This window comes from Mustela nigripes, chromosome 1, assembly GCF_022355385.1.
Source record: "Mustela nigripes isolate SB6536 chromosome 1, MUSNIG.SB6536, whole genome shotgun sequence".
NCBI lineage: Eukaryota > Metazoa > Chordata > Mammalia > Carnivora > Mustelidae > Mustela > Mustela nigripes.
The window spans coordinates 46,350,273-46,376,466 of NC_081557.1; the positions used below are offsets into that span (position 1 = coordinate 46,350,273).

The 26,194-nt window shown below is 36.6% G+C and overlaps 3 protein-coding genes across 3 annotated transcripts; 1 reads left to right on the forward strand and 2 right to left on the reverse strand.

The window, feature by feature from the left end:
* Positions 1–4,514: 4,514 nt before the first annotated feature.
* Positions 4,515–17,585, forward strand: LOC132015533 (olfactory receptor 52Z1P-like). Its single transcript, XM_059396072.1, has 4 exons — positions 4,515–4,527; positions 7,053–7,994; positions 14,735–14,775; positions 17,442–17,585. Exons 1-4 carry the CDS (start codon positions 4,515–4,517, stop codon positions 17,583–17,585), a joined length of 1,140 nt encoding a protein of 379 aa, XP_059252055.1.
* LOC132011566 (olfactory receptor 51L1-like) lies at positions 12,629–13,588 on the reverse strand. Its single transcript, XM_059390350.1, has one exon. The coding sequence runs from the start codon at positions 13,586–13,588 to the stop codon at positions 12,629–12,631; it is 960 nt and encodes a 319-aa protein (XP_059246333.1).
* Positions 17,586–24,584: 6,999 nt separating the features above from the next.
* LOC132015589 (olfactory receptor 51G1-like) lies at positions 24,585–25,565 on the reverse strand. The gene has a single exon (XM_059396207.1). It carries the CDS (start codon positions 25,563–25,565, stop codon positions 24,585–24,587), a length of 981 nt encoding a protein of 326 aa, XP_059252190.1.
* Between the last annotated feature and the right edge of the window lie 629 nt (positions 25,566–26,194).

Here is a 26,194-nt window from a genome sequence, read left to right on the forward strand (position 1 = left end):
ATGACCTGAGCCAAAGGCAGAGGCTTAACCCACTGAGCCATCCAAGTGTCCAACGACCAGATGGATTTAATATACATTTGAGAACATTCCACTCTAAAACAGAAGAATATGCATTCTTTTCAAGTGCACATAAAACATTCTCCAGGATAGATCACAGATTAAGCCAAAAAGCACGTCTCAAACACTTTCACAAAATTGAAATAGTACAATTCATCTTTTCTGATCACAACCCTATGAAAGTAGAAGTCAACCACAAGAAAAAAAATCTGGAAAGGACACAAATACATGGAAATTAAATAACATGCTACTAAACAATGAATAGATCAACCAAAAAATAAAAGAAGAAAAAAAATACATGGAAACAAATGAAAATGAAAACACAAAGTTCCAAAATGTTTGGAATGTAGTAAAAGTGATTCTAAGAGGGAAGTTTATAGCAATACAGGCTTACCTCAAGAAGCAAGAAAAATCTCAAGTAACCTGTCTTCCAACCTAAAGGAGCTAGAAGAACAAACACAACCAAGACCCAGAAAAAGAAAATAAATAAAGATTAGAACAGAAATAAATGATATAGAAACTAAAACAATTAAATTAAATTAAAAAGAGGAGCACCTGGGTGGTTCAGTTGTGCTTGGGTGCCTCAGTTGGTTGACTGTCAAACTCTTGGTTTCAGCTCTGTCATTATCTAGGGGTGGAGATATTAAGCCCTACATGGGGCTCTGTGCTCATCACAGAGTCTGCTTGTCCCTCTCCCTCTCCTCCCCGCCCCCTGCTCTTTCTCTCTCTCTTTTTTTCTATCTCCTTCTCTCTTAAACAAATAAATAAATAAAACCTTAAAAAAATATGGAACTTTAAAAAAATCCAGATAAATGAAACTAGGAGCTGGTTCTTTGTAAAGATAAACAATATTCATAACTCTCTAGCCAGATTCATGAAAAGAAAGAAAGGAGACAGTAAAGACCCAAATTAAAAAAATAAAAAATCACTAATGAAAGAGAAGAAATAACAATAAACACTTCAGAAATATAAACAATTGCAACAAAATATGAAAATGTATATGTCAACAAATTGAATAACATAGGATCAATGGGTAAATTCCTAGAAATATACAAATGACCAAAATTAAAGCAGTAAGAAATAGAAAATTTGGACAGACCAAATTAAGTGCAATGAAATTGAATCAGTAAAAAACAAAATTAAGTAAAACCAAAAACCAAAAAACAGAAAACCTCCCACCAAGAAAAGTCCAGAACTAGAGTGTGTCCCAGGTGAATTCTACCAAACTGTTAAAGAAGAGTTAATATCTATTCTTCTCAAATTATTCCAAAAACTAGAAGATAAAGGAACACTTCCAAATTTATTCTATGAGGCCAATATCACCCTGATACCAAAACCAGATAAAGACACCACAAAAAAGAGAACTGCAGGCAATATCTCTCCTGAGGAGAGATGCAAAAATCCTCAACAAAATATTGGCAGACAACATTAAAAAATATGTGTATATATATATATATATATATATATATATATATATATATATATATATATATAATGTTTTTAAAATTTTTTTTGGATTTTCTTCTTCTTTTTTTTTTTAAGATCCTATTTATTTGACAGAGAGAGAGATCAGAAGTAGGCAAGAGCAGCAGGCAAAGAGAGAGGGGGAAGCAGGCTCCCCGCTGAGCAGAGAGCATGACGTAGGGCTTGATCCCAGGACACTGAGATCATGACCTGAGTCGAAGGTAGAGGCTTAACCCACTGAGCCACCCAGGTACCCCTCAAAAATATATTTTAAAAAATCATACACCACAAACAAGTGAAATTTATTCCTGGTATGCCGGGTGGTCAATATTCTGAAAACAATCAAAGGGATATGTCATATTAATAAGACAAAGTATAAAAACCATATAATCATTTCATTAGATGCAGAAAAACCAAATGACAAAGTATAGCCATTCCATCCATGATGAAACCATATCCATTCATGATAAAAACCCTCTAGCACTGAAAAGTTGGTGTAGAAAGAACTTACCTCAACATAATGAAGGCTTTATATGAAAAACCGCAGCTAACCTCATACTCAATGATGAAAAACAGAAAGTTTTCCCCTTATCGTCAGAAACACGATAAGATTGTCCACTTTCACCACTTTTATTCAACATAGTACTGGAAGTCCTAGCCACAGCAATTACACAACATAAAGAAACAAAAGGCATCCAAATTGATAAGGAAGAGGTAAAACTCTATTTGTAGATGACATGATACTATATAGAGAAAAACTGAAGGACTCCACCAAAACCCTAAGGATTCTGCCATTAGGAATGATAAATGAACTTGATAAAGTCACAGAATACAAAGTCAATGTACAGAAATCTTTAAAGAGAGTCCAGGCATTAATTTCCCTGACATCACCCACAGCAACATTTTTCTAGATAGGTCCCCTGATGCAAGGGAAATAAAAGTAAAAATAAACTATTCAGACTACATCAAAATAAAAAGTTTCTGTACAGTGAAGGAAGCATCAACAAAACTTAAAGGAAACCTACTGAATGGAAGAACATATTTGTAAATGAGATATCAGATAAAAGGTTACTATCCAAAATATATAAAGAACTGATACAACTCAACACCACCCAAAAATAATCTATTTAAAAATGGGCAAAACACATGAACAGACATTTCTGTAAGGAAGGCAGCCAGATGGCCAATATACACATGAAAATAAGATGCTCAATGCTACTCATCATCAGGGAAATGCACATCACAACTACAGTGAGATATCACCTCACAGCTCAGAATGGTTAAAATCAAAACCATAAGAAGCAAGTGTTGGCAAAGATGTGGAGGAAGAGGAAACCTCTTGCACTTTGTAGGGAATGCAAACTAGTAAATCCACAGTGGAAAACAGTGTGTAAGTACCTCAAAAAATTAAAAATAGAACTACCTAAGATCCAGGAATTGTGCTAGTGGGTATTTATCCCCCAGATACAGAAATGTTAATTCAGAGATGCATGTACCCTTATACATATCGCAGCATGATTCACAATATCTGATCTATGGAAGCTGCTCAAGTGTCCATCAATAGGTGAATGCATAACATTTTATGATTATATCTATATCTACATAATAGATGTAGATATTTAGATATATCACATGACTAATGAGATATCTCATTCAGCCATAAAAAAGAATGAAATCTTACCATTTGCCATGACATGGATGGAACTAGAGAGTATAATGTTAAGTGAAATAACTCAGAGAAACACAAACACTCTATAAGCTCACTCATATGTAGAATTTAAGAAAGAAAACAGATGATCAAAGAGGAAACAAAAAGAAAGAGAAAGAGAAACCAAACAGACTCTTTATAGAGAACCAGTGGGTAAGTGGGTAGGAGGAAAGGTGAAATACTTTATGGGGATTAAAGAGTACACTAATGATGATGAAAAGAAAAAAAATAAAAGAAGATAAAAGAAAAGAAAAGCTGATTCAAAAAGGCACAATTACAACATGTTTCCAACTGCAGGACACTGTGTAAAAAAATAAAACTATGGAGACAGAATATCAGTGGTTTTCAGAGGGCTTAGAGTGAGGTGGAACACAATGGATTTGTAGGACAGTGAAACTGTTGTGTATGATACTATAAAGGTGCATACATGTCATTATATACTTGTCAAAATCCATACAATGTACAACCTAAAGGGAGAGGTCTTATGTAAACTACTGACTTTAGCTAATAAAAATGTGGCAATGCTGGCTTATGAACTGTGACGCATATATCACAGCAATGTGAGGTGTTAATAGGGGAAACTGGGTGGGTGAGGAGAAGGGATCATATGTGGGCTGTGTACTTTCTGATTATTTTTTTGTAGACCTCAAACTGCTCTATCAAGCAATATGTGTTAACTTATAAACTTTTATTTGAGAAATGGGAGTTATTCAAATATATTGCCATGCTTTTTCCTTTGAAAAACCTCAAAATATCTCACTAAAGGACACTTTGTCATGCATAGACATGTATTGAAATAGGCTCAATAGTTAGGCTTTGTCTTAGAAGACATCCATGTTCCAGTAGATTAACTCAGGAAACCTTATTTTTTTAGTTCTGTTTAAGGGCTACATAGTGAACTAGCAAAAAAGTGTAGAGATGTTGCTCAGAGACTTGGCTGGACATGGAAAATTATCCAATGCTGTTCAAAATTGGGAAATATAATTTCATAAGTATTAAAGATAGGTTCAGTCTACTAATCCATATACTAACTGTGGGTCTCAAGTGCCAAAGCAATCACTTAGCATGTGAAATACCCAAAAGACTTCTTGTCCCAGAGGTTAGTCCTTGAGTTGCTGTTGTAAAGATCTATGTACAATACAAGTATAGATATTTATTTGCACACACACACACACACACACATTCTCTAAATCCCTATAAACAGACATGACATTTTCACCTAACACCTAAGAATATCACTGTGTGCTAAGAGGAAATTCAAGATCTACCTTGATCTTGAAAAACCATGCATCTGAAAGGTAAGTTAGAATAGTTTCATGGTTAAAATTGTGGGTGCTGCAGTTAGGATCCCTGATTTGAAAACAGACTTTACACACCCCTTAGTAATACGATCTTAGGAAGGTCCTCAGGTACCTGAGTTGTCTTCTGTGTAAAATTAGGACACTAATGATAGTTATTTCTTATAGTAGCTGTTACCATTAAATTGGATAATCCATGTAAACTGATTAGCATAGGTTTTAGGAAAATGCTTTAGCACACTGCAACCATTAATATGTATTTCCAATTATTATTACTGCTACACTGCCCATCCCTGTGCTGATATGTGATATGCCTTCTATCCAAATATGGTGATAGTCTGTGTGGTTGTTACACAGCAAAATCAGGCACTGTTGAGAGATACCAGATAAAAGAAGCAAAGCCTGGTGATGGGTATTAAGGAGAGACAGATTGCATGGAGCACTGGGTGTTATATGCAAAAAATGAATCTTTGGAACACTACCTCAAAAATTAATGATGTACTGTATGGTGACTAACATAACACAATAAAAAAAGATAAAGCAGCAGAAGCAGCAGCAGCAGCAGCAGCAGCAGCAGCAAAGCCACAAACTTACCAGGCTAATAAAATTGTGTTGCCTCCATATTTTTAACAGGATAACCATTCAAAAAAATAGCTCTCAGAGTTGCATTAAAAATAATTTCATCCCAGGACGCCTGGGTGGGTCAGTGGCTTAAAGCCTCTGCCTTCGGCTCAGGTCATGATCTCAGTGTCCTGGGATAAACCCCTGCATCAGGCTCTCTGCTCAGCAGGGAGCCTGCTTCGCCCTCCCCCTCTACCTGCCACTCTGCCTACTTGTGATCTCTCTCTCTGTCAAATACATAAAAAAAAAAAAAAAAAAAAAAAAAAAAAAAAAAAAAACACAAGTTCATCCCTTCCATGTGTTTTCCCTTTGATGAAAAAATTTGTCTTTTCTTTCTTATTTCAATTTCATATGGGAGAGAGAGAGAGAGAGAGAGAAGACAGTGTGAGGGAGAATAGAATAAATATGTGTTAATTCATATGAAAATATACCCTTTTTATTGTGAATGGTAGAGATAATCTGAAAAAGGTTTCAATTAACAATTACAGGGATAATAGACATAATGTAATACAGTGTAGCTTTCGATCTAAGGGATGGTGTGACAGGGCCATATGAAAAGTGTACCCTTTGCAGGTTCTAGACTTGTCTATCACTTTGAAACTTCTCAAGAATTGCAGTCAAAAGCGTTTCTAAACATACTTTGTGCCTTTGCCAAAAATATTGCCCTTAATTACAAACTTGACTAATTGAATTAATATTTTATTGACTTGGGAAAAGAATAATTTTATATTGGAGGGACTTTTTAGAGAAAGCTATTTTTATATTATAGTTTTTTGATAGATTAAAAGTAAGAACTACTGTTACTTTAAAAAGTTGCTAAAATGTTATCTTATTCTTTGGTTGGTGAGTATGAAAATCGAAATAACTCTGCTCTGTAGAAGGGTCTTTCAATGATAGCTGTTGAATGATAATGGACTTTGACATCTTCAGTGACTGTCTTGTTCTGAAAGAGAACACTCTGTACTCTGGATTTTTAGTGTCTTCCTTGATTCTACTTCATGATCCTTGAGATTGCTTGTTAGGATCTGAATGATGCTACAACTTTGGCATAGCAGTTGAAACTTCATGTTTAAATGTTCATTGTCTTCAAGAGTTCAAATGAGAGGCAGATGAGTAAAACTTTTTCTTTACTGTAGCAAAAGTGTAGGGTAAGGAAACATCTCTCAGATTATCAGGATGGGAAACAAGACTTGGAAGCTTTATACTGGCCCATTATGTATCAGTCTGTCCTCCAACCCATGACCTCCCCTTAAGATTTTTGTCAAAGAATGGAATATTAACCATCTCCAGACTTCTATGTAATGTTACAGAGAAAAAGGAAAGAGAAAATGACTTTTCTGTATTTAATTAATTATTTTTTTATTATTAGGTAGACAAAAATTATACACATAACATGGTTAAAAGTTCAAAAGACATATACATACATGATGTGGTTATAACAATTAGGTTTACACAAAGATTTCAACCCTTATTATTCTGATTTAATTTTTTTTTTCAGAAAGAACTAGATAATCCATAAGAGAGGTGATTTTTGCTTATAATCATTCAGGATTTTTAAAATTATTTATTTATTTGTTTGTTTGTTTTGGTGGGGGTTTTGTGTGTGTGTGCTTTGTTGGTTGCTGTTCTCTGAGTTTTGTTTTATTTTGTTTTGTTTTGTTTTGTAAGCTCTAAGCCCAAAATTGAGGCTTGAACTCAAAACCTGGAGATTGAGTCACATGCTCTATCAATTGAGCTATTCAGGCATCCTTATTCAGATAATTAATAGCTTTTCTCAGACCATTTTATTTTCCTTCCAGTTCGCCATGTCAAAATTAATGGTTAGGTTGTCACTAGGATAAAAGAATAAATATTTGTTTTCTACTAGTGTGCACTCTACCTATTTTCTCTCCATCATGTAACAGACTTGGGACACCTGTCCGTAAGACCATGTAATTCTACATCCACTCACCTCAGTGCCTTTCTGTTGACTGGAGTCCCAGGATTAGAAGACTTCCAAATCTGGATCTCCATCCCCTTCAGCTTCATGTACCTTTTGGCTGTGATAGGAAATGGCCTGGTTATGGCAGTGGTGGCCTGGGACAGGAACCTCCATGAACCCATGTATCTTTTCCTGGCCATGCTGGCACTCAATGATGTTCTCCTTTGTACTGTCACAGTGCCCAAAATGCTTATTATCTTCTGGCAGGGCCCTTCCCCATCAACTTATCCTGCATGTCTCACACAGATGTTTTTTGTTCATGCCCTGTTCCTCTCTGAGTCTGCTGTTCTCTTAGCAATGGCTTTTGATCGCTACGTGGCTATCTGTACACCACTCCATTATGCAACCCTACTTACAGGCTCTCTCATCAGCAAGGTGGGCCTGGCTCTGCTGGCTCGGAGTGTGGCTGTGGTCACTCCTGGTGTCCTCCTCATTTTCCGGCTGCATTTCTGTCGGAGCAATGTCATCCACCATACCTACTGTGAGAACATGGGCATTGCCAAGTTAGCCTGTAATAGCTATGCCCTTAATAGCATTTATGGACTCACCGCTGCTCTCCTCACCACAGGGCTGGACTTTGTGCTCATCTCCCTGTCCTACTGGCTAATCCTGAGAACAGTCTTCCAGCTGCCTTCCAAGGAAGCCCGGACTAAGGCCTTTGGAACATGTGGAGCTCATATATGTGTCATCTTGATATTTTATACTCTGGCCTTCTTTTCCTTCTTTACCCATCGCTTTGGAAATCATGTACCCAGACACGTCCTTATCCTCCTGGCAAACCTCTACTTACTGGTGCCACCTACCATGAACCCCATTGTTTATGGGGTAAAGACAAAGGAGATAAGGATGCGTGTCCTAGGGCTTTGTAACCAACCAAAATGACCCAAGGGTTATGAAGCAACAAAGAATAGATGAGTTCAGGGTAGAGGATCAGACTTAAATGTCAAGTGTGAATCAACCCAGGCAGATCTATCCCCAGAACACCTAACCTCTGGATAGAACTTAAAATACTCACATTTCTCAATGCTGCCTTCCCAGCAAAGGGTAAAAAGGAAGGTGTCAGGCAACTGCTCCAGTACCATGAAAGGGTATCTCAACATATTAAGGTAATAATCAGTGGAGTCACTATAATAGCATAGGTGAGTGAAATATCCATTTTGTACTACAAAATGCCTCTCTTAATGTCAGTTTGCTATGGGCAATCTTAGCATTGATTGTCATTGATGCCTGGGTGGCTCAGTCAGTTAAGCTGCTGCCTTCGGCTCAGGTCATTATCTCAGGGTCCTGGGATTGAGTCCTGCATTGGGCTCCTTGCTCAGTGGGGAGCCTGCTTCTCTCTCTGCCTCCGCCTGCTACTCTGCTTGCTCGTGTTCTCTCTCTCTCTGACAAATAAATAAATAAATAATCTTAAAAAAAAATACTGAATGCTAATAATTCTAAGTAACAAATGCCCTAATATGTCCTTATGTATTGTATAGGGCATATTCTTTAAATACTTCCTTCCTTTATTCTTTCACTTAGCTTGTTTGTTTCATATCTCCTTCAATACTTTGTTGCAATAAAGATATTTTTACACACAATAGAAAGTTATTTTGATTGGGTTAAGTAAACAAAAAAGCAGGATCTGAGGAGTGGCATGACATGCAAAGAATTTGAGTACTGATGACTCAGGAAGGAGAAAGTCAGGCTAATTGCCCCATCTTGGGTCAGGTTGCTAAAACTGCATTAATCTGTCACATCACTTAACATTCTGGTTAATGGGGATGAAATTTTGTCAACGAAATTCTCAAAAAAAAAAAAAAAAATCACAGCAATCCAGCAGGATTATGTTCACTGGATTCATTTAGCTCTTTAAATAAAAAAGCACATGTAATTTTCCTAGTGTAGCTTTTCACACCCCAAACCTTCTTGCTAATTGCATTCTATATTACCTGGGACAAACATTATCATCTATAAATCTATCTGGCAAAATTCCTGGAATGTAATACCTTTTATCCCATATAAAATGTCCACCCGTTGATTAATAAAAGAGTTAAAATTTTCCCTGGCATCAGACAATAAAAATGAGTATCATGAACATAATATAAACATATACATGGTCTAGTAGTTGAAGTAGTTGATGGAGTGCCTTCAAAATATTTATATTGTTATCATTCTCCTTATTAATGCATGTGGCTATTTCCAGACTCTAAGTGTAGTCAGATCATTTCCACACTGTACATTTTTGACTGAATTATGTTTTTATTATTTGAGATACCGGATTGGATAACTGAATTACTAAGTGGGATAATGAAGTATTTTGTGGTAATGCTTTGTGTAGAAGACAATACTGGACACTTTAATGACAAAGGGGATAGTGATCTCTGCTATTATTTTTTCTTGCCATTGTGTTTTGCAACAAGAAGTCTTCTGCAGGGGGTGCCTGGGTGGCTCAGTGGGTTAAGCCGCTGCCTTCAGCTCGGGTCATGATCTCAGAGTCCTGGGATCGAGCCCCGCATCGGGCTCTCTGCTCAGCAGGGAGCCTGCTTCCTCCTCTCTCTCTGCCTATTTGTAATCTCTGTCTGTCAAATAAATAAATAAAATCTTTAAAAAAAAAAAAAAGAAGTCTTCTGCAGTATCAAGAGGATTAAGGTATAACCTAAAAGATAACGTTTGACATTATGAAAACAATTGCATTGCATTTTGCCCAGTGATTGGGGATTCGTATACAAAAATGAATTATGATTTGGGTTTCTGGATCACTTACACATTCTGCAAGATGGCAGAGAATGTTTTCAAAAGACACTCATGACTTTGTCAAGCAAGGTAATATGAGTAAGAGTGCCTCCTGATTTATAAATCCATATACAAATGAGAAAGACGTTTCAGTCATATTATTATAGTTCTTGGCAAGAACAAGAGACCTCCTGTTTTTCGAGCACCAACTGCTTGCCAGAAGACTGAACGCTTGCCTTCAGTAAGGTTCCAGAACAAGATCTTTCTGTTCTCAACTCATAGTACTAACTTGTCATTCATTCATCCATTCATTCATCCATTCAGATATTCAATCACTCATCTCCTCAGCAATGATATTCTTTGGGGAAAATGATCTTAATTTAAAAATATGTGGTTTTCTAAATGTTTTTGATAAAATATGATTATAATGCAATTATAGTAATAAATTTAATGTAACATAGGAAATAATAATTTGTGTGTCCAAATATTGCATTACCTATGCAGGTATTCCTTTAAAATAGCTTTATTCATATGCAAAATGCAAAATCTAAGGTGCAGTAAGTAGCTTAAACATAGTTCTGTGAACAACAACAACAAAGCCTAATACAACACCGGTTTTTTTTTGAAGCATAGATGCTAGGAAAGGTATCTTCAACATCACAGGTTGAAAATATATTTTGTAGGGTTCTTGGGTGTCTCAGTTAGCTAAGTTTCTGCCTTCAGCTCAGGTCATAATCCTGAGGTCCTGGGATCCAGTCCGGCATTGGGTTCCCTTCAGTGGGAAGTCTGTTTCTCCCTCTCCCTCTGCTGCTCCCCCCTGCTTGTGCTTGCTCTCTCTCTCTGTCAAATAAATAAATAAAATATTAAAAAAATACATATTTTGTATTTGAAGTTCTTATTTTAAAAATGATTATTAGGGGCGGCTGGGTGGCTCAGTGGATTAAAGCCTCTGCCTTCAGCTCAGGTCATGATCTCAGGGTTCTGGGATGGAGCGCCACATGGCATCGGGCTCTCTGTTCATCAGGGACTCTGCTTCCCCCTCTCTCTCTGTCTGCCTCTCTGCCTACTTGTGATCAATGTCTGTCAAATAAATAAATAAAATCTTTAAAAAAATAAAAATAAAAATGATTATCAATAGTTAAATATTACTTATACAATGTATACCATGATCATTCTCAAAATTTTTACTTTTCCTATCAATTTTATTTAATTATTTATTACACCAAATATTATCTAATTATGATGTTTATACATCTTTCTTATTTTTAGTTGATGTCCCTTACTTGAAGTGAATGTGCTAAAAGGAGAAGGGTAATTAGAATTAGAATCAAGAAATAGGATAATATGGTGGAAACATCATAGTTGAGTTAAAACCAGATAGCAGATATAAGTTGTAGATATACTCCATGTGCCTGAAATTTGAAATCCTGATTTTAAGTTAGTAAACTCTCTTTTATTATGTGACATGTAGGTTCATGACATGTCAAATCTTTTCCTTCAAGACTTTTTTTTTATATCCAAACTAGTCATTCTTTTTCAATAATTGATTCATTCCTTTCATTATTTATATATTCAATAATTATTTAATGTCACTTTTATGCTAAGCATAATATTCATGCCTACAGGCAGCAAGCTCTTTGAAGCATAGTTGCTATACTAGGTAGAACAAGATATGTCAAATATATTACTAATTATTACATAAATACTGGGAACCATAACACGTTTTTAAAGTTTTATTTATCCCCTTTGTTTATTTTTTGCTTTGCACAATTTTAACTGTACCAGCTAAGAAAATTCAGTTGCATTTGCAAGTATTTTTATACAACCCTATGCACAGCCAGGTGCCAAATAATTTCAGAATCACAAGGAGAGATAGTTTTGTGTGTTGAAAACAGTTCTAGATAAAATTGTGAGACCTTCATCTTTAGCTGTTTCCAGCTACCACAAATTTATAAGTAGCTACACCCCAATGAATTATATTGCTACATGAGTGAAATTCCTCATAGCCAAGGATACCAAAGATAATATTTTTTACATTTAAATAAATAGTATGCCCTTAATTATTAAGATGCATTTAACCCAATGGATTATAATCATAGACTTCACATCATAATATCTGAAGTATTTAAGTAATGACAGGATCTCAATTTTTATAAAATTAAAATTATTTCTAAAAATTGAGCAAGAAAAAAATATGCATATTGTACTTTTCTATTCCAGCGGAAACTAAATATCCTTAGTAGCGTATAACATAAATATAAACTTTTGAAATATGATGTGGATACATTGCTAGGATTTCTAACTTCTGTTTTGAGCTCTAAAATGCCTTTATGTCAAGATAAGATTTTTCTGATTGTTAAGAAAGAAGGAAAAGTAGATATCCAGAGACACTGGTATTACAAGAAAGGGAATAGTAAATTCCCTGACAAATGCAGAGTATCAGGAAGGAAAGATACATGGATTTAATATATTTAATGAAGAATTAACAGATAAATCACCCTGGAAAAGATTGGAATTAGAAATGGAAGGGAATAGATGGAAATGATTTCTATGACACTCCACTCCAATACATTTATATTTAAAGGGAATTTATGAAGTACATGTTAAGCTGTATAGTCCCAATGGACACCAACTCTACTATAACCACTTCTCAACATACTCTGTTGACTCTATTTCTGTTCTTTACTCTTTTGTTGGCAATTATGATGACAACATATCTAGAGCACATAAATAAGTATTATTTAAATCATTTAGATTGAAACCTTCATTGCCTTGAGGACATGCCTACATCACAGTAGAACTGACTTTTGTGGGAAAAAGCAGATGGAGGATTCCTTGGCGGATCTGTTTCGTCTTCACACTATAGATGATTGGATTGAGCACAGGTGGGACCAATAAGTAGACATGAGCCATGAAGATATGGATGAGTGGGGAAGAGTGTTTGGCAAAACGATGGACGATAGAGAGCCCAATCATAGGCACGTAAAGGATGAGTACAACACAGATGTGGGATGCACATGTGTTGAGAGCCTTAAGCCTCCCCTCATGTGATGCAATTCTTAATATTGACTGAAGGATGCACATATAAGACACAAATATACCCAGAGAGTCCATGCCCCACAGCACAATGACCAGAAGCAACCCATATATAATATTAAACATGGTGTCAGCACAGGCAAGGCGAATCATGTCCTGGTGTAGACAATAGGAATGAGAAAGGGTGTGGGAGTGGCAGAAAGGAAAGAAGGCCAGCCGGGCCAGAAGTGGAATCATGGCAAAGGCACTCCTAAGCAAAGCTGCAATTCCAATTTTAGCAATAAGTCTTGGTGTGAGAATGGTAGCATATCGTAGAGGGTGGCAGATAGCCACATAGCGGTCAAAGGCCATGGCCAAGAGCACAGATGATTCTGTGAAGGAGAAAGTGTGAATAAGAAACATTTGGACCACACAGATATTGAACTGGATTTCCCTGGAAATGGACCACAACACCCTGAAGAGTGATATCATTGTGGGCATGGACATGCCCATGTCAGTGAGGGAGAGCATGGCCAGGAAGTAGTACATGGGCTCGTGGAGCCTGGGGTCCGTCCGAACAATATGCAGGATGGTGCAGTTGCCCATTATTCCAACAAGGTAGAGGACACAGAATGGGATGGATATCCAGTGGTGAAATTCCTCATAGCCGGGGATACCTGTGAGATAGAATGTGGAGGACAGGGTATTACTGGAGTTTATGTTTGCCATGGAGCTCGCTGTTAAATCACCACCCAGTTTCAGGATCCCACTCCAGTGGGGAGGGCAATGATGAGATCAGCATCTGAGCCTGGAAAGCAAAACAAAACAGTGAAACTTCAGCACTTTCTGTAAATACTCTTCCATTCATCTCCACATTTTTGCTCTGTCTTTTTTCATTGCATTGCTGGGAATGGCAAGTTAAGTAAAACATTTACTTTATTACCATAAGGACTTTTCTTCCTGCCTCTCAAATGAAGACCCTTTGACATCCTGTCTACATACAGACGATCTTCTTCTAAGGACACTCCTAAGGCACCAAACACACATTAAATGTTTCTAGCTAACATCTTTCATTTATAATTTTCTTCCAGAATTTTCTTGGCAAGGGGTACGGATCTTAACATTTGTCTTTTTTTTTTTTTTTAATGACTCCTTCAGTGATTTACATATGATGCCTTATTCTGCCTAAACAACACAGCTTTTTCAATAAGTACTAGAACACCATGTGAGGTACCTTTATAGGATTCAAGCAAGTATGGGTCAGCAGTACTTATTAACATAAGCAGAGATCTTACTAACATATATCTTTCATTGTGTAATTAAAGCTACAGGCCTGGTGCTGGACTAGCATTGCTAGGAGCTAAATATAAGGTGAAATAGAGTTATTTAAAACAATTTTTTTTCATTTATTTATTTTCAGCATAACAGTATCATTATTTTTTCACCACACCCAGTGCTCCATGCAATCCGTGCCCTCTATAATACCCACCACCTGGTACCCCGACCTCCCATTTTGAATTTAAAAATTATAATAATGAAATATGAAATTTTATATGTAATGTTCTTACTGTAAGAAAATATACGATTTAAACAAAACATAACTGTCTGACTCTGACTTTAAAAATTCAAAACCTTCTTTCTCTTAAGTTTCAGATCTGATCAGTCATTTAGAGACTGATACCTTTCACACACACACACACACACACACACACAAAATAGGTACTATAAGGAAAGATAGAGTAGAAACCCATGCTTCAAAGCAAAAACAAGGGAAAATAGGATAACAAAAATTATAATGTTCAAAAAAAACATCTAAACTTGATATTAAATCTTTCCTACTCAGAACAAAAGAGAAAATATATTTTCTCCCAAAAGATTCCAGTATTTCTTCTGTGGTCCAGAAAAACATCTCTGAAGTAAGGAAGGAAAACGCGTCTCAAAATCTCACTTGCCCATCACTTGCCAAGAATTCCTGCTCACCAAAATGCTGTTTTGAGAATTTACAATCCAGGAGACAGGGTATTTCCCATTTCAAATGGATAAATTGGCCTTTTTCTGTTTAGTAAAGTCTACTTTGTTCCTTGGGAACTTAAAATCTCTTTCAATCTTCTCTAGCTCCACACAGATAAAACCTGAATTCAGCAGTTTTTACTGGAATGATTACTAATCATAATTTTCTAAAAAATGGAAGAACCATTATCAAGAAATCAAATAAGTAAATGCCAGAGATAAATTCAGTCTCTGACTACTCCCATTACATTCAAACCTGTCACATATTGTAAGACCTGTGCCTATGGTCCTCCTATATATTTCAATCTGTGTGGCTAATGACCACCCCCAATTCTTGCTTCTCTTACCCTGGGATTGTCTCCCTTACCTTCCTTTCTGTCATTCTATACTTCCACTGGTTACCTTCAATGCTCAGATTTTCCAATATTACTCCTTTTTAACGTTAATTATTTTCCAAATCTCATCCTTAATCCAAATTTAGAAATATGCCTTCTTTTTAACTCGCTGCTTAGTTAGTTCAGACCATTTCTCCAATTTTATTGTGGCTCTCTCCCTTTGCCATGAAGAGGTGAAATTGAAGTTTAATTTAAAATTGGAAGATACCTAAGCTGGAGGCCAGTCTGAAGCAGCTTTATCATCTCTATGACTTTCTATTGAGTTTTTAGGAAACAACTGTCCACCATTCCCCTCATTCAGATTCTCCATCTGCTTCCACAAACCTATCCACGTCGGGAATATTCTGGTTCCAAGGCTTCCTCACTTTTTAAGTGGGACAAATTGCTGATTTTCCCCTGTAGCAAAGTAGCCTCATCTGTGAACTGTAGATAAAAACAATTTGACAGAATTTTGCTTCAGAATAAAGGAGATCCTGTGGGTGAAATACTTAGCCTAGAGCCTTACATATAATGAACATAAAATAATGGTGATAATGATGAAGACAACAATGACAACAACAATATTTCTTTGAAGTGTAATGGAAGGAAGTAAGAGATGAAGAGACTCTGGAGTATCCTTCCAGAGAGGAAACCCCTGAGTGGGCATCTCACAAAAGTGACCTAGGTCAGCTGAGTGAAGTGAAAGATATCAGATTCATCTCTGTGCCATCTAGTGAAAAATTCAGTATTGCCATAGGTACAAACTGCTTCATGCTCTTTTACTCTACCCCCAAATTCTTCTGGTAATTTTAATAGCTTTACTTATATACTTTTCATTCTATTAATTGCCAATTTGAGAAAAAAAAAGATACATTTCAGGATAAAATGGGAAGTCTCTTGAAGAAAAGCAATGAGATTTGGGACTACCATGAGCTTGGAATCTGAGCAGCCATGTTAGTATTCTGAAGTAGCCACAACAGCAAATATGCACCATATTCCATGTATTCACTATGATCTGCCTTGCCTATTATCCCACAACTCCTTGTATTTTGACATGGCTTCATTTTGACTGCCCAACTCCTACTACTTCTTTTTTTTTTTTTTATTAATTTTTTATTTTTTATAAACATATATTTTTATCCCCAGGGGTACAGGTCTGTGAATCACCAGGTTTACACACTTCACAGCACTCACCAAAGCACATACCCTCCCCAATGTCCATAATCCCACCCCCTTCTCCCAACCCCCCTCCCCCAGCAACCCTCAGTTTGTTTTGTGAGATTAAGAGTCACTTATGGTTTGTCTCCCTCCCAATCCCATCTTGTTTCATTTATTCTTCTCCTACCCACTTAAGCCCCCCAAAATTTACAAGTCTCAGTGACAAAGAGAAAATCCTGAAAGCAGCCCGGGAAAAGAAGTCTGTAACATACAATGGTAAAAATATTATATTGGCAGCTGACTTATCCACAGAGACCTGGCAGGCCAGAAAGAGCTGGCATGATATTTTCAGAGCACTAAATGAGAAAAACATGCAGCCAAGAATACTATATCCAGCCAGGCTATCATTGAAAATAGAGGGAGAGATTAAAAGCTTCCAGGACAAACAAAAACTGAAAGAATTTGCAAATACCAAACCAGCTCTACAGGAAATATTGAAAGGGGTCCTCTAAGCCCTACTACTTCTGATCCTGTAATGTAAACTTCATTCACATGGCCTTGTGATGTCTTCTACTATTCCTCAGAAGAGGAGGATGGTGTTTGAGGACTTAGTTTATAAACTCAAAGACTGAAAGGAGTTATAATTTGGGGTTTACATTTGTGAGTCACAATTAATGTCATATCAAAAGCACTGATATTTGGGATTCTTGGAGTCTTTGAAGGTGATCTGATACAATCTCAATCACTCTGGAATCTCCATTCTGTCATGTCAGAAAAAAAAAATTGTCACCCCCATGTAAACATCACATCCTGCCCAGGGACATAGACACCACCTACCATAAAGATCTAGGGGATCTCAAGCAATTCCAATCTGAAAAGTCTGACTGAGGCTGGCCTGAATGCTGTAAGAATGAGCATGAACAATGAAGGTATTTTGGTGAAAATTATGTGATGAACTGAGAACCTCTTCCTTCCAGAACAGTCTCCTGGTTCTCCTCCTCACACTCTGGGTGTCCACTCTCCTCTCTTTTGTCTCTCAGGTCCCCCTCTGTGTTTCCCTCTTACCTCCTGCTTTCATTGTCGCCAAGCCTCACATACCTGGCAGAATAGTACCTCTTGTCATTAGAGACCATTCCAATTCTCAGAGCAAGAAGGATCAGATAAGTCTTCCTCCAGTCCTTTGAGACAGGAAACCCCAGGATAAATGCAGCACAGTGTGTGTAACCCTGTCAGTGCTGCCAGTTCAGTGTGGTTTCTCCCCAGCACTCAGGCTGCAGCAGGGGATGACAGTTTGGGAATACAGGGGCAAGAATCCTATTGAGATTCTTTAAGGCTTTCTGCTTCAATGTCTGGAACAAACGAGGTAGTGCAACACGAGATGAAATATTAGTTTGTATCCAGAATACGATGGGTCAGTAAAGGTGTTTGGTTACAATATAGCCAATGAGAGGACCTTGTTAAATACTGGAACAGGGTATGGACCTAGAGTGTGTGCCATAAGAGCTAGAAGTGACATTAGTTCAGTACTATTATTATACACTGCATAAAAATGAGATTCCGTTATGTGATCTGCTTCCCTCAAAATCACACAACAGTGGGTATATGGAAATGTGTGTTCCTTTCACTCAATTTTTCTGTGAACCTAAAACCACTATAAAAAATAAAATCTTTATTTAAAACCACATATAAAACAATGAAACCAATATTATCACTTAGATCTGATTGCCTGGTGGTATTTTCTTCACTGTGCCACTGAATTCTTCCTAATGACACAGATTAAAATGTTTAATATGTCTAAAGGAGAAGCTTTTACTTAACTTTTAAAACTCTCTTTGTCAACAATACTGACTCCTGAATCTCTATTTGGGATTGAGAAACAACAGGGTGGCATGTGCATTACTGAATAATCAGAAATCTATAATTAGATGGATGTTGCAATTGTAATGTCAGCCCTGTTTGGTACAGAAACTACTTCTAAAAATGTGGTCTTCTATGAATTTCTCCAACTCTGGTGTTGATTTTGGCAATATTGGTGTAATTATAATGGCTAGCATCTCCCAGCAAATAAAAATCTACGACCATATTGATTCCCAGGGGTTTCTACCAGACATTTAAAGAAGAGTTAATACCTATTATCCTCATAGTGTTTCAAAATATAGAAATGGAAGGAAAACTTCCAAGCTCATTCTTGAATGCTAGCATTACCTTGATTCCAAAATCAAGGTCCAATAAAAAGGAGACTTACAGGCCAAAATCACAGATGAACATACATGCAAAAATTATAAAAAAGCAAAAGTAAAAACAAAAAAACCTAGAAAATCAAATTCAAGAGTTCTTGAGAACGTACTTGAGAATTTAAGAATTATTCACCATAATCTAGTCGGATTTATCACTGGCTAAAGAGGTAGTTCAACATTAACAAATAAAACATCATGATACACTACATTAATAAGAAAAAAGAGCCATAGGATCCTGTCAATAGATGAGGAAGAAGCATTCAACAAAATACAGCATCCTTTCTTGATATGTAGAAGAATGAAACTCGACCATTCTCTTACACCATACACAAAGATAAACTCAAAATGGAGAAAAGACCTCAATGTGAGACAGGAATCCATCAGAATCCTAGAGGAGAACATAGGCAATAATCTCTTTGATATCTGCCACAGCAACTTCTTTCAAGATATGTCTCCAAAGGCAAAGGAAACAAAAGTGAAGATGAACTTTTGGGACTTCATCAAAATCAAAAGCTTCTGCACAGCAAAGGAAACAGTCAACAAAACAAAGAGGCAACCCAGGGAATGGGAGAAGATATTTGCAAATGACAGTACAAACAAAAGGTTGATATCCAGGATCTATAAAGAACTCCTCAAACTCAACACACAAAACAGACAATCATATAAAAAAAATGGGCAGAAGATATGAACAGACACTTCTCCAATGAAGACATACAAATAGCTATCAGACACATAAAAAAAATGTTAATCATCACTAGCCATCAGGGAGATTCAAATTAAAACCACACTGAGATACCACCTTACACCAGTTAGAATGGCCAAAATTAGCAAGACAGGAAACAACATGTGTTAGAGAGGATGTGGAGAAAGGGGAACCCTCTTACACTGTTGGTGGGAATGCAAGTTGGTGCAGCCACTTTTGAGAACAGTGTGGAGATTCCTCAAGAAATTAAAACTAGAGCTTCCCTATGACCCTGTAATTGCACTCCTGGGTATTTACCCCAAAGATACAGATGTAGTGAAAAGAAGGGCCATCTGTACCCAATGTTTATAGCAGCAATCGCCACGGTCGCCAAACTGTGGAAAGAACCAAGAAGCCCTTCAACGGACAAATGGATAAGGAAGATGTGATCCATATACACTATGGAGGATTATGCCTCCATCAGAAAGGATGAATACCCAACTTTTGTAGCAACATCGACGGGACTGAAAGAGATTATGCTGAGTGAAATAAGTCAAGCAGAGAGAGGCAATTATCATATGGTTTCACTTATTTGTGGAGCATAACAAATAGCATGGAGGACAAGGGGAGATGGAGAGGAGAAGGGAGTTGGGTGAAATTGGAAGGGGAGGTGAACAATGAGAGACTATGGACTCTGAAAAACTATCTGAAGGTTTTGAAGGGGTTGGAGGTCGGAGGTTGGGGGAACCAGGTGGTGGATATTAGAGAGGGCACGGATTGCATGGAGCACTGGGTGTGGTGCAAAAACAATGAATACTGTTACACTGAAAAGAAATAATTAAAAAAAAAAACAAAAAAGTCGGGATGGATGGAACATACCTGAACATCATGCCATGTTTGAAGGACCCACAGCTAATATTATCCTCAGTGAGGAAAAACTGAGAGCCTTTCCCCTATTGTCAGGAACAAGACAAGGATTTCCACTCTCACAATTACCATTTAACATAGTATTGGAAATCCTAGGCTCAGAAATCAGAAAACAAAAGGAAATAAAATTCATCTAAATTGGGAAAGAAGCTTCAATCTTTCACTATTTGCAGACAACATGCTATTCTATGTAGAAAACCTGAAAGCTCCACCACAAAAATTCTAGAACTTCTCCCAGAATTTAGCAACGTTGGAGGATATAAAATCAACGTGCAGAAATACCTATACAACAATTACTAAGCAGCAGGAAAAGAAATCGATTCCATTTGCAATGCACCAAAAACAGTAAGATACCTACAAATAAACCTTACCTAAAGCGGCAAAAAATCTGTACACTGAAGACCATAGAACACTTATGAAAGTAAATGAAGAGGCACAAATAAGTAGAAAAACATTCCATGCTCATAGATTGGTAGAAAAAACATTGCCAAAATGTCTATGCTGCCCAAAGTAATCTACACATTCAGTGTAGTCTTTATCAAAATCACACCAGCATTTTTCACAGAGCTGGAATAAACAATCCTAAAATTTGTGTGGAATGCCAAAAGACCCCAAATACCCAAAGCATTTCTGAAAGAAGAAAACAAAAATAGAGGCATCATGATTCCAGATTTCAAGCTATGTCACAAAGCTGTAATCATCAAGACAGTATAGTAATGGCACAAAAACAGACACTTAGATCAATGGAACATAATTGAGAACCCAGAATGGTCCCACAACTCTAGAGTCAACTAATATTTGACAAAGCAAGAAAGAATGTCCAATGGAAAAAAGACAGTCTTTTCATCAAATGGAGTTGGGAAACTAGGCAGCAACTGCAGAGCAATGAAACTGGACCACTTTCTTACACCATATACAAAAATAAATTCAAAATGTATGAAAGGCATGAATTGATAGTTTTCCAAAGAAGACATCCAAGTGGCTAACCAACACGTGAAAAAATGCTTGACATCACTCATCATCAGGTAAATACAAATTAAAAGCACTATGAGGTACCACCTTACATCTTTCAGAATAGCTAAAATTAAAAAATACAATAAACAACAAGTATTGGTGAGGATACAGAGAAAAGGGAACGCTCTTGCACTGCTGGTAGGAACGCAAACCAGTGCAGCCATTCTGGAGAAGAGTTTGGAGGTTCTTCAAAAAGTTAAAAATAGCACAATCCTACTATCCAGGAATTGCTCTAGTAAGCATTTACCCAAAGGATATAATAAAGTGCTATATATACGCTGATGTTTGCAGCAGCATTATCAACAACAGCCAGCTATGGAGAAAGCCCAAATGTCCATCAACTGATGAATGGATAATGAAGATGTGGTATATGTGCATGTGTGTGTGTGTGTGTGTGTGTGTGTATGATATATAATATATATATTGGAATATTATTCAGTCATCAAAAAGAATGAAATCTTGCCATTTGCAACAACATGGATGGAGGTAGTGTATTATGCTAAGTGAAATAAGTCAGTCAGAGAAAGACAAATACCATATGATCTCACTCGTGTGGAATTTAGGAAAGAAAACAGATCACATATGGGAAGGGGGGAAAGAAATAAAAGGAGAGAAGGAAACAAGACATAATAGACTCCTAATGATAGTGAACAAACAGGGTTGATAGATGGAGGTGGGTAGGAGGATGGGCTAATTAGGTGATGGGTATTAAGGAGGGCATTTGTTGTGAGGAGCACTGAGTATTATATGTAAGTGATGAATCCCCAAATTCTACTCCTGAAACCAGTATTGCACTGTATGTTAACTAAGTGAAATTTAAGAGAAAGAAAGAAAAAAAAAAGAGAAAGAAAGAACAAACAAAATAAAGAAAAAAGAAAGAAAGAAAATTGAAAACAAACAAACAAACAAACAAAAACATCTGACAACTTTATCATGTGTTCACTGAACTCGGGTGTTTTCTATTGCACATATGTCACAGTGACTCAGTAATCTTCAGTCACTGCTGCATTTACTACTTTCAGTTGAGAACTGGCTTTTTCAGAAATTGATGCCCTCAGTATAAGTAATAGTCTTCCTACAGAAAAAGTACTCAATTACTAAAGAAATTTATCATGCACTGATAGACTATGAAAATGTGAGATTATTTATACTGTAACAATAGGAAAACGCTCACAGTTCCATCTCCAAACATATTGAGGAATTGCCAGACAAATGATTTAAACTTACTGCCTTTACTGGCACTGGATGCTTCATAATTCTCCTTACACTTTAGTTTCTTTAACTTAAATCAGTTTGGTATCATGTAAGTTTGATATAATCAAGGATTCCCAAATTAAAGTGTTTTCAATAGTCATTGCATCCATACTCTTTTTCTGTATTGTCTATATATATTCCTCAGATACACAGTGGAAAAAATAAGAAAATAATTTTGTTTTCCACTGCCAACATTTTTGACAACCTTAAGTCATAAGTTCAATTTTGAATGATTCACTATGATGAGGAAAATGTGATGGGCAAATATTCACATTTAGAGCTATGGGTAGAGTACTATCTAGGTTCACAAGCCTGAGAGTGGATATAAAAATGAAAGGCAAAATGGTTTCTGTGACAAGGGCATGCTCATTCTATTTCCCAAATCTACTCTGCTTTCTGTCCTGACCATAATGAACTGCATGAATAGCTCCTTTCAATCTCTGGCTTCTGGTTTGACTTAGTCAGTGATGGAAGCTGAAAACAGGAATACAGAAGAACATACAGTTGAGGTGTTAACTCTTCTGGAAGCCCACCAACCCCTCACAATGGTTGCCTCTTTCTACAGAAAGAGGGAGTGGATGTCAAGTGTCCTTCTCCACACGATGCCTTTTCTAAATTTGGGTAAATTCTTTTTCCTTTGCCTCAATAGGACTAGTGATGGTAACAAACTTCTCATCCAGAATACTATAAATACAAATATAGATATAGATATAGTTATAAATATAAACCTTCCTCATTTTCCTAAATCTTGCCAACATATTTTCAATGAATCCTGACCCTTTTATCAAATTCTTGAAATTATCCAGTTTGAGTGTGGTGTCTGTTTCCTAACAAATTCTTAATTAATCTGAAAGAGAAATATCTATTTCACATGCGTGTATACATCTCTATCCCTTACCATCTCTGCGTGGATCACCAGGACTATCACTATCTGGATTTTATTAAGTGTTGAATTTTTAACATGTCATTTTTCTTCATTGTTTTCTTACAAGAAATCTGATGTCCATTTTTTGATTAAACAGGCGTAATTCTTTTTTCAAAATTGGGGGTTACCTCAGAGAAGTGTAAGAAAGAAAACTTCAGATTAATCACTGCATATTTAGTTTTCCTAAATACATCAGTTACAAAAGTGGGCACTGAGAGAAGATAAGACACACAGCAGACAGCAGATGCAAGAAAATACCAGCATTCAGAGTTTCATTATCTTTATGGTACTAGAGTGAAAAATAATTAGTTTAGATTCTCTTTGAATGCTCTTTCATTACTTCAGATGCATTTCCATTGTCCCATTAGAGTGTACACTTTAAGCTTCAATTTGGAAATTTGTTTTCTCTTCTTTCCTAGGGAATTAGATGAGACAGCAAGAGTCTTGGGAAATTTTGGCATCTCTCTTTCTCTATTTTGCTTAAAGTTCTGAAGACATTTTTCCTCATATGAGTGTACACTGACCAGGGGGGTTTGATACATTTATACTCAGCATGAATATACAGCCCTGTGAGTGTGAAGTGTTGATTGGTCTTGTGAAATCTAACCCAATGCATTCATTGCCCAAGTTTTTTTTCCGACATTCATTCCAACAGAAGTAAAGCAGACAAAGAAATTATTTATTCTATATCTAAACTGAAACATCCATTTTATTATGATTTGGCTCAAAATCTGAAGAATGAGGTCTACTTTGTTTCATTTGAAAGAAAATGTTCCTAGTTACCAGTGCCCAGTTTACTACATATTACCTCTGTTACCTTTGCAATATTAAATTCTGTAAGTCTTAGTTTTAACATGGGAGATTGGGCTTCTCTCCAAACCTGAACAAAAAGTATCTCCACAAATGTTTTGGTTGAAATGAATTTCCTCTTACTAAACCTCTTTGTATCAGGATTTTGAGATGCTTTAAAGCTGGGAAGTAATGAAAGACACAATTACAATATTTTTCTTATAGAGATACGTAGAATTTATTAACTATCATGCACTTACTATATACCAAATATGTTCAAAAAATTCTAAGCTGGTTTTCTTCAGAATGAAGGTTATGGATACAATGGTCAGAATAATAGAGGATCTTATCCCTTCTAATTGTGAGCAAGTCCAACCCTTTTGGGCGCTAATATCCTTAGGAAGCCTTGGCGAATCTGCTTTGTCTTGATGCTATAAATGACTGGGTTAAGTACTGGTGGAACTAACAGGTAAATATTGGCCATGGTTATGTGGACAATGGGAGAGGAGTGTTTTGCAAAGCGATGCACTAAGGATAGCCCTATCATGGGCACATACAGAATGAGCACAGCACAAATGTGGGAAGCACACGTATTGAGGGCTTTGAGCTTCCCTCTCTGGGATGCAATGCCTAGCACAGAATGGAGGATGAAAGCATAAGATAACAAGATCCCTAGAGAATCTACACCCCAATAAAATGCAACAACAAACAAGCCATATAAAATGTTGAAAGAGATGTCAGCACAGGCCAACTGGATGACTTCTTGATGTAAGCAGAAAGAGTGGGAGAGAACATGGGAGTGACAGAAGGGAAATGTGGGAATACGAACAAGAATAACAGGGAGGACAGTGGAGCATCTGATTATAATGAAGACCCCTATATAGATAATGCGTTGTGGAGTGAGTTTGCTGCAGTACCTCAAAGGATCACAAATGGCAACATACCGGTCAAAAGCCATGGCTAGAAGCACAGCTGACTCCATCAGAGAAAATGTATGAATAAAATACATCTGTGCCACACAAGCATTCACCTCAATCTCCCTAGCATCAAACCATAAGATTTTTAATACTGTGGGCAAGGTGGAGAATGACATGCCCATGTCAGTGAGGGACAGCATGGCCAGGAAATAGTACATGGGCTCGTGGAGACTCTTATCTGTGTGGATGATGTGAAGGATTGTACAGTTGCCCACTATCCCAATCAGGTAGCACACACAAAAAGGGATGGAAATAAAGTGATTAACATTCTCATAGCCAGGAATCCCAGTGAGGTAGAATGAAACAAACTGTTTAGTACTGGAGTTAGAACCGGTTAAAAGGGTGTCCCAAGTAGCCATTTTCCTACCATAAGAATGTGGTCTCCTAGAAGGAAGAGAAACACACAACATTAAGAAGATAGCAAGTTATGTTTCTACATTAGTTTTTTTTTTCCTCTTATTCTTTGTAGAGGCAGTATCTGTACAGTTTGTAAAATGATTTTTAAAATTATCCAAAGACACCATCATTTTTTAATATATTACTTTTAAATTCTTTACGTGTATTATGGTTATGTAGTTTTCTGTCAACCTTTTATTCCATTGATTCTGGATTTTGAGTCATTCACAGGATACTCTTCCCTTCCCTAAATTTGTAATATATTCTCCTATCTCCTACTGATATTTTTATAAGTTGGTTTGTTTCTATCTACTTTTAGAGTCACCATTTACTTGTCATTCATTTTGTGTATGATGTTAAGCAAGGATATTTGCCAAGACCTCTCCATGTTAAGCATTCATTTTCCTCTGACAAGGAAACTGGATGGAAATAATTTAGAAGGAATGTCAGAAAAAGCATAGGCAATAAATATATAGAGTTAGCTATCTCTAATAGAAAAGAGTCCATAAGATACATCAAATCATATCATGAGATATAAATGGATACTTCAAAAACATTGTATATGCAGCAATGTGATTACCAATTAGAGAGT

What these genes read in the sequence shown, in the direction of transcription:
- LOC132015533 (XM_059396072.1), top strand. An exon ending in GATGCGTGTCCTAGGGCTTT is followed by an intron (nt 7,995 to 14,734) that starts GTAACCAACCAA and finishes TTCTCCCAAAAG; the next exon opens with ATTCCAGTATTTCTTCTGTG. An exon ending in TCCAGAAAAACATCTCTGAA is followed by an intron (nt 14,776 to 17,441) that starts GTAAGGAAGGAA and finishes TTTGTCTCTCAG; the next exon opens with GTCCCCCTCTGTGTTTCCCT.
- LOC132011566 (XM_059390350.1), bottom strand. Translation starts at nt 13,588, where the DNA reads ATGGCAAACATAAACTCCAGTAATACCCTGTCCTCCACATTCTATCTC.
- LOC132015589 (XM_059396207.1), bottom strand. Translation starts at nt 25,565, where the DNA reads ATGGCTACTTGGGACACCCTTTTAACCGGTTCTAACTCCAGTACTAAA.